This window comes from Lineus longissimus, chromosome 14 (assembly GCF_910592395.1).
Source record: "Lineus longissimus chromosome 14, tnLinLong1.2, whole genome shotgun sequence".
NCBI classification, from domain to species: domain Eukaryota; kingdom Metazoa; phylum Nemertea; class Pilidiophora; order Heteronemertea; family Lineidae; genus Lineus; species Lineus longissimus.
The window spans coordinates 2,706,319-2,714,841 of NC_088321.1; the positions used below are offsets into that span (position 1 = coordinate 2,706,319).

An 8,523-nucleotide genomic window follows, 5' to 3' on the forward strand; every position below is an offset into this window, starting at 1 on the left:
TGAATGTACAATTACACCGGTAACTCGTCACCGCGGGGCGTGCGTCTTCAGGCGTGTTCAGCCAATAGATCAAATGACGATCCACGTGTATTAAAAATGTACGGATACAGTTACAAGTCGTCATTGTGACGAGTTATGTAAGTCGTCATTGTGACGAGTTATGTAAGCCATCATTGTGACGAGTTATGTTAGCCATCATTGTGACGAGTTATGTAAGCCGTCATTGTGACGAGTTATGTAAGCCATCATTGTGACGAGTTATGTAAGCCATCATTGTGACGAGTTATGTAAGCCATCATTGTGACAAGTTATGTAAGCCATCATTGTGACGAGTTATGTAAGCCATCATTGTGACGAGTTATGTAAGCCATCATTGTGAAGAGTTATGTAAGCCGTCATTGTGACGAGTTATGTAAGCCGTCATTGTGACGAGTTATGTAAGCCATCACTGTGACGAGTTATGTAAGTCATCATTGTGACGAGTTATGTAAGTCATCATTGTGACGAGTTATGTAAGCCATCATTGTGACGAGTTATGTAAGCCATCATTGTGACGAGTTATGTAAGCCGTCATTGTGACGAGTTATGTAAGTCGTCATTGTGACGAATTATGTAAGTCATCATTGTGACGAGTTATGTAAGCCATCATTGTGACGAGTTATGTAAGCCATCATTGTGACGAGTTATGTAAGCCATCATTGTGACGAGTTATGTAAGCCGTCATTGTGACGAGTTATGTAAGTCGTCATTGTGACGAATTATGTAAGTCATCATTGTGACGAGTTATGTAAGCCATCATTGTGACGAGTTATGTAAGCCATCATTGTGACGAGTTATGTAAGCCGTCATTGTGACGAGTTATGTAAGTCATCATTGTGACGAGTTATGTAAGCCGTCATTGTGACGAGTTATGTAAGTCATCATTGTGACGAGTTATGTAAGTCATCATTGTGACGAGTTATGTAAGCCGTCATTGTGACGAGTTATGTAAGCCATCATTGTGACGAGTTATGTAAGCCATCATTGTGACGAGTTATGTAAGCCATCATTGTGACGAGTTATGTAAGCCATCATTGTGACGAGTTATGTAAGCCATCATTGTGACGAGTTATGTAAGCCGTCATTGTGACGAGTTATGTAAGCCATCATTGTGACGAGTTATGTAAGCCGTCATTGTGACGAGTTATGTAAGCCGTCATTGTGACGAGTTATGTAAGCCATCATTGTGACGAGTTATGTAAGCCGTCATTGTGACGAGTTATGTAAGCCATCATTGTGACGAGTTATGTAAGCCGTCATTGTGACGAGTTATGTAAGCCATCATTGTGACGAGTTATGTAAGCCATCATTGTGACAAGTTATGTAAGCCGTCATTGTGACGAGTTATGTAAGCCGTCATTGTGACGAGTTATGTAAGCCATCATTGTGACGAGTTATGTAAGCCATCATTGTGACGAGTTATGTAAGCCATCATTGTGACGAGTTATGTAAGCCATCAAAATGATGAGTTATTTTACTCGTCCTACCTGTAAGTCATCATCAACATCTGAGTCCCAAGGGTGGCGACTTACACGAGTTCTACTGTATCACAATGTTCTTGATATGATTACACAACCAGTCCATTGACTTTAAAGTAGGTATTAACTTACACGAGTTCTACTGTATCACAATGTTCTTGATATGATTACACAACCAGTCCATGGACTTTAAAGTAGGTATTAACTTACACGAGTTCTACTGTATCACAATGTTCATGATATGATTACACAACCAGTCCATTGACTTTAAAGTAGGTATTAACTTACACGAGTTCTACTGTATCACAATGTTCTTGATATGATTACACAACCAGTCCATTGACTTTAAAGTAGGTATTAACTTACACGAGTTCTACTGTATCACAATGTTCATGATATGATTACACAACCAGTCCATTGACTTTAAAGTAGGTATTAACTTACACGAGTTCTACTGTATCACAATGTTCTTGATATGATTACACAACCAGTCCATGGACTTTAAAGTAGGTATTAACTTACACGAGTTCTACTGTATCACAATGTTCATGATATGATTACACAACCAGTCCATTGACTTTAAAGTAGGTATTAACTTACACGAGTTCTACTGTATCACAATGTTCTTGATATGATTACACAACCAGTCCATTGACTTTAAAGTAGGTATTAACTTACACGAGTTCTACTGTATCACAATGTTCTTGATATGATTACACAACCAGTCCATTGACTTTAAAGTAGGTATTAACTTACACGAGTTCTACTGCATCACAATGTTCTTGATATGATTACACAACCAGTCCATTGACTTTAAAGTAGGTATTAACTTACACGAGTTCTACTGTATCACAATGTTCATGATATGATTACACAACCAGTCCATTGACTTTAAAGTAGGTATTAACTTACACGAGTTCTACTGTATCACAATGTTCATGATATGATTACACAACCAGTCCATTGACTTTAAAGTAGGTATTAAACCATACAAGTTTTGTATGTATAAATCAATATCAAATTAAAACATCCTATCACGTTTCTGAAAATGTTTAACAAGAATATTGCATTAGGTCGGGGGGGGGGGGGGGGGGGGGGGGGTAACCACTTGTCCACCCAACTGAACAACTGCACCAGTATTCCTGCGTTTGGTCTCGCGACGCCAACAACAGATTGGCAGCGAGCCAAGGCCACTCACAGCCAGTAAAATAGCGAGGTTGTTCAGTCGGGTGGACTAGTGGGTAGTGCTGCCCCTCCCATATGAATTATTGAGTCTAGTGACACAGTGTTCCTTAACTTTCAGTAAGATTTTTTTTAAATTGCATTGAGATGAAACCTGTGCCACATTGTAGCCAATATCATATAGTTTCAAAACAGAAAGAATTAAAAAAATATGTTGGTAACATTTTGAGAAAACTGCATTTTTCCATTTCATGTACATTTTCCCATACATTGTATACATGCATTTCTCTTAAGTTAATCTTCCCATTTTTACTCATTTAACATGTTTAAATGTGTCCTTTGCACTAAAAAATCACTTTGTTTGTTTGTCAACATGGTCAAAAGGAAAAGTAAATGATCATAACCAAAATGATTTACAAGAGTAATTAGATATAAGCAGATTGTACAAGGTGTTTTACTCTAATATTCGACTTTTAGCCATATTATGAAGGGAATATCGGAGTTAAACACCATGTCATCTCCTATTATCTTACCATTGTTGCAACACATTTTGGTGAAAATCATTTACTCTTCCTTTTGGCAAAAGAAAAAATATTATTTAGTGCCGATGGGAAATATTGACATGCATCGCAATCTGTTTGCATTCACCTTGAGCGTGATCGGATCTTTGAGTGTTGTATTCATAAAGTCTCTCTCAAGAGGAGGCAAGAGCTTTAAGAAAGAACTTGTGATCATCTCAAAGTCCACATTCGGGTCAAACAGGGCACACAATGATGCCTTGCATAGGCTCATTGGGAAGTACCCCCACGTAAGCGTGGCTGATGATTTTCCCAATGATGGAGAAAACATCAGTGTCCATCACATCATGGTCCACTTTTGGGACCTTGGCATCACTCCCCTCAAAATACTTTGAGAGGGCAGCCTTCAGAAAACACGTAAACATCTCTCGGGACAAGCCATCCATATCCTCTGCAATGTTTTCTCCTTCAAACGTCACATTGATTCGATGGAAAGTCAGTTGGTCATCACTCCTATAATAGTCCATCAGGTTTAAGATCGACTCACGGCTGATGAACATGTTCTTCTCCACACCAACTCGAATGAAGGTTTTTATCTCCATAGCTGCACTTTGTAGATCTCCAAGACCTGAAGTGATAGAGTAAGTTAATCAAAGAAATTGCCAACTCTAAATTGTCAATAGACAAGGACATCCTTAAAGAGATCAGGGTTTTTCAGTGGCCTCAACAAGACCTGAATGAGATTGGGGATTCTGTGATATGCCATTAAGCTAAATGGACTGCCAATGACTTACAATGGCCATGTAACTCGGGATAGAATCGGCATTCTCTACACACCAGTAGCAACTGAAACTGTTGAAATTATATTGAAAGAAAACTTACAGGTTTTTGTGCAAACTGAACCAGTAGCAGTAGATTATTCTCCTCTTCATTTTTGTCCATTTCCTCCTCATCCAAAGGTTCCACATCCTAGAATAAGAACAATGACATGCTAGAAGTAGAAGAATGGATCAGCTTTAAAAATAGATTACTAACACGGGGCATTTATATAGGGCTCTATTACTCATCAGGTGAGTATGCTGCTTTCAATGAGTGCATTGCCAGGTGGGTCTTTAGGAAAGAAGTATGCAAGTGATTCTGTTCTTTCAATCCTCCACAACCTGGTTCAACATTGATCATGGTTGAGGCAACTGTCACAAAGATACTACCATATAGTGGTTGCATCTAACGGTGGCCAGTGGAACCAGGCTGAGACTGGTCCAGCGACCGGGAAATCAATGAAAACTAGCAGTGGCGGAATAAGAAAAGACTGGCGTTTGAATGTAGCCACTGCTTAAAGGAGTGCAGGTAAGCTTAGGCTTAGGCTTTTATTCACTAGGCCAAGGGTAGTTCTCTGCCAATCCCAACTTACCCTAAATCAACATCTGTGCCAAGAATGCATACAGAGGGCTTTTTTATAGACATCATACATAAAGAGACTGAGATCAACAAATGAAATAAACTTACTGAAGACAATTGGAGATCATCATCATCTTTTATGTGCAGTGTGGTGTTTGATGTTCTCCCAACCTCCTTCAGGGAGAGTTGATCCCGCTTCAGCTTTTCGCCAGCTAACATAAGTTCACAGCCCTGAACCTTGCTCGTTCCCTCAACAAAATAGAACAAGCTCTGAAAAGAGAAAATATACCCATAAATGGCGAGGCAGACGCAGAACACACAGTGCTGCAAGTGATGATGACTGTGCATTTCTGTAGACCCAGGTGAAAGTTCCCGTTTCAAACAGGATTTTACCAATTTGGTTGACGCTGAGACAGTCAGGCCTTCTGGTGAGGAAATACAAATTGAAATATCTCATCCATTTTCTCATTCATGATATCAATTCATTCATTCAGGGCTGTGCACACCACAAACACACACAAATGAAGTTTTTGGCAACAAAGTTATTGAATGACACTCGTGGTAAGTTCCACCTCTTTTTTATCCACTATCAAGAAGCAACATGGCTGGGTTCTGAGAGACGAGAGAGAAAGTTGTCACATACCAGGACAGTATCCGTTTCCCGGAATCGCCTCATTAAATTCGTTTCAGGACACACAAATTTCACCTGGATACATCCCTCCTCATCTGGTTCTGGGCCCAGTCTGCAAGCCTCTTTTCTGTCAGCTGAAGCACAAGAAAACACTGTCAACTCTTGAGATTTAAATCAAACAATACTCTTTCTGATCCAGGTGCTAACTGTGGAGTGAGGACAAGAGGTCAAATGAAAAGTTGGTTAATCACTTCTCTGAATATAATGCAATATCTGAAGGACCCCAAAAAATTGTTTCTCAGTGACAAATCCATGTAGTTCTCCAACAAGGACTTCACCAAGCCAGTCAACTGGATCAAACAGGGGGCTAAATTTGGCCTAACTAGCTGTCGATACCTATCAAACGGTGTGAAGTACACCAGTTTTAAGTTCAAGTGTACGTGAAATTCTAAATAATTGATTCCTGATTTCCAGATTCCATCTTTACTGATTTCAGGCTTGCATTGGTCGCGTCCTCTTCTAACCTTCACATAAGCAAGCGGCCGATAGCATTTTCAACGTGTACACATTTGGAGGAGCGTTGGTTGAGATTCTGAGGAGTCACACTGGACCAGCCAATCATATCACGATATCTGTTACAATGTACCATGAACTGCCAATCAAACCATGATCAAACCGAGCGGCGGCAAAATTCTTTTGAAGTCTGACCCCGTTTTCTCTTTGATTGTTATTATCGTGCTTTTGAAGTCTCAGTCAGCGTCTTCTGATTGGTCGCAAACAATTCAGCGCAAAGATTGGACGGGCTCAGCGATTGGTCCTGTCAGAATGTAGTGAGGAGTAAGCAGACGAAGAATTATGTGAGGAGTTAGGCAGAATTATGTGAGGAGTTAGGCAGAATTATGTGAGGAGTTAGGCAGAATGGCAAATTCATACAGCATTACTAACCTGACTTAGTTCTTCTCCTTGCCCTCCTTTCAGTGCGTGCAATCTGGAGGTTTAGGCGAGCAACCCTTCTTCAATTGGCCTGAAATTGAACATTTCATAGGGTCAAGAAACTGTGTGGAATAATAGAAATGAAACAACACTGGAAAATAATCGCTCGCATATTTCGACCAAGTCAATGAGGTCTAATCGCCAACGTTCTTGTCTAATGCAGATATTGGAGGCAGAGAGACCCCCCCCCCACGGGCTGAATCTCTGCGGAGTACATTGCTTGCCTGAAGTTCCTTAGAAACAATTTTCTGATTTGTCACCATACTGAATATCAGACCAATCCCACTTTTAAAGGAACCTTCCTCATTAACAATGCCACAACGCTCCGACATAGCTGGTTCAGCATTTTGGGTATAGAGGGGTAATAGCTGATAATCATGGATTTGCATCTTACCTTTTCACCATCTACAATCATACTTTCCATATATTCCATATCTTGAATAACACGAATGTTTTCTGTTGCTGTTCTTGGATGGTGCTGCAAGGCAAGAAACACGTCTCATCAGAGAAATGTTAAACATTATTCAACTGTTAGTGTTCAGTTCACTCTGTCTGAGTAAACGAAACAATAACAGTCATCTTACAAATTGTCTCATCAAGATCACCTCAAGCACATCCTTTAAAGCTGACCTGCATGCTTTCTCAGTGACAAATTGGCCAGAATAAAAACACCAACAGGTACTTCCTTGACCTTTGGCCCCTGGTGGCCAGAAGGTGAATCATATGAGGTCATTTTCCGTGTCTGAGTAGCGGTCACCAAGGAATGTGTATGTGTACCAAGTTTCACTTCAATTGCTTCAGCGGAAACAAAACATGCCACCCACGCCTAACGTTGACGGACGACATTATTTATAGTGTGTCATTGTAAAGGCTCACAGGTTGGCCAAAAAATGAGGTATTCTCAATTCCATACCTGTTCAGCTATCACAACAGTGTCATCCATCTCTATGTCTGGGCCACCGGCAAAATCTCTCATCTCCGGCTGAAATAGAGATTTATGCCAAATCTATTTGCTACTGTGCAAAGTCTGCCAGGAAGAAAATGAATCATAGCATCCTGTCAGTGTCATAGAATGATCGGATAGAATTATTTAACTTGATCATGTTGAAGATACTGCATGCTTCAGAGATTATCATCAGTAATCAGGATATACACAATACATGTATCATACAATGATACATAGATACTGTGTCTGCGGGTTTTAGCCGGTTTCGGGTCGCCTGTACAAAAGACCTGTTTTACCTGTAATAGGCCTATGTAAAGTGACATACCGAGCACCGGCTAAAACCCACGCACACAGTATGTTGGTAATGTGACCTAAGGACATCCTAAAATCTATTTCAAAATGGTTTAGATTGAAATGGTCCATAGATCATGGGCTTACCTGTGGACCAACTAAATGAAGAGAACAAGACCAACAGACAGTGTTAATATTGACTCATATATTATTATTGCCTACCATAGCCATCTCAACTAGCAAAGGTGAGGTTCTCATACATGAAGTACATCAGCACATCCATTGTATGTAATACTATGCATCAGAAACAACCTGGTGAGTCATGGTCACTAGAACTGAGATTTATGCCTGTAACCAGGTTGGGGACTGATAGTGATACATAGTACTGGTGCTGAAGAAAAACCCCGCTGCACATGTGGTGCTACTTCAGATCATATTCAGTACACTTATACTCACCACTACTTCGCCTCCAGCTGGCCTGCTAGCAGCAAGGGCCATGGTTGAACTATTAGTATCAGTGAAGAGGGAGCTTGCTTGATGTCTAGATCTAGATGTCTGACCAGAAGTCGTAGCAGTGGGGATAGAGCTTTCCTGGCGGATAGATGCCCGAGTGAACACCTGAAATATGTTTAAAAGAAAGAATGATCAGCAGAAAGCATTGTTACAAGTACTGCTCAATGCTGATAGGCCAAGGAAATGTGGCACATGAGGGTATAGAAATTCCAGCAGTGCTACTGCATACAGTGAGTACTCATTTGACTTCAAAATCTTCACTCAGTTTTTCTAACCAGGTGTGCTCATCCCACTTACCTCAGAATCAGGTGCATCAACATCTCCACCAAGATCAGGAAGGAAATCGTCTACCGGTAATTCAGGCCCACTACGCCCATTGTCCTTAAAATACAAAAACAAAGTTATTGTTAAAATCAACAAATTATTGGAAATCAACAATGAAGTTCATGGTTTGAAGCCGCCAAAATCTGTGATCATCATTTTGCAAGGATTGTTGTAATCTTATAAGTACTGAACTCATAAAGCAGTATAGAA

General features: G+C 40.3%; 2 protein-coding genes across 7 annotated transcripts in view; one reads left to right on the forward strand and one right to left on the reverse strand.

Moving 5' to 3' along the window:
- The window catches only part of LOC135498884 (uncharacterized), a 500,658-nt gene that overhangs the window by 351,504 nt on the left and 140,631 nt on the right, over positions 1-8,523 (forward strand). The gene's annotated exons all lie outside the window — the stretch shown is intronic.
- LOC135498825 (uncharacterized) lies at positions 2,612-7,969 on the reverse strand. Of its 2 annotated transcripts, none has more exons than XR_010449147.1 (8): positions 7,933-7,969; positions 7,153-7,221; positions 6,634-6,717; positions 6,192-6,270; positions 5,259-5,380; positions 4,724-4,885; positions 4,100-4,208; positions 2,612-3,845 (listed from the first exon to the last, which is right to left on the reverse strand). XR_010449147.1 is itself a non-coding variant. In XM_064789295.1 (8 exons), exons 5-8 carry the CDS (start codon positions 5,289-5,291, stop codon positions 3,810-3,812), a joined length of 318 nt encoding a protein of 105 aa, XP_064645365.1. In that variant the 5' UTR covers positions 5,292-5,380; positions 6,192-6,270; positions 6,634-6,717; positions 7,153-7,221; positions 7,933-7,969; the 3' UTR covers positions 2,612-3,809. The 2 variants fall into 2 exon arrangements, 1 of the variants encoding a protein (XP_064645365.1); XM_064789295.1 differs by having other exon boundaries at positions 4,100-4,186.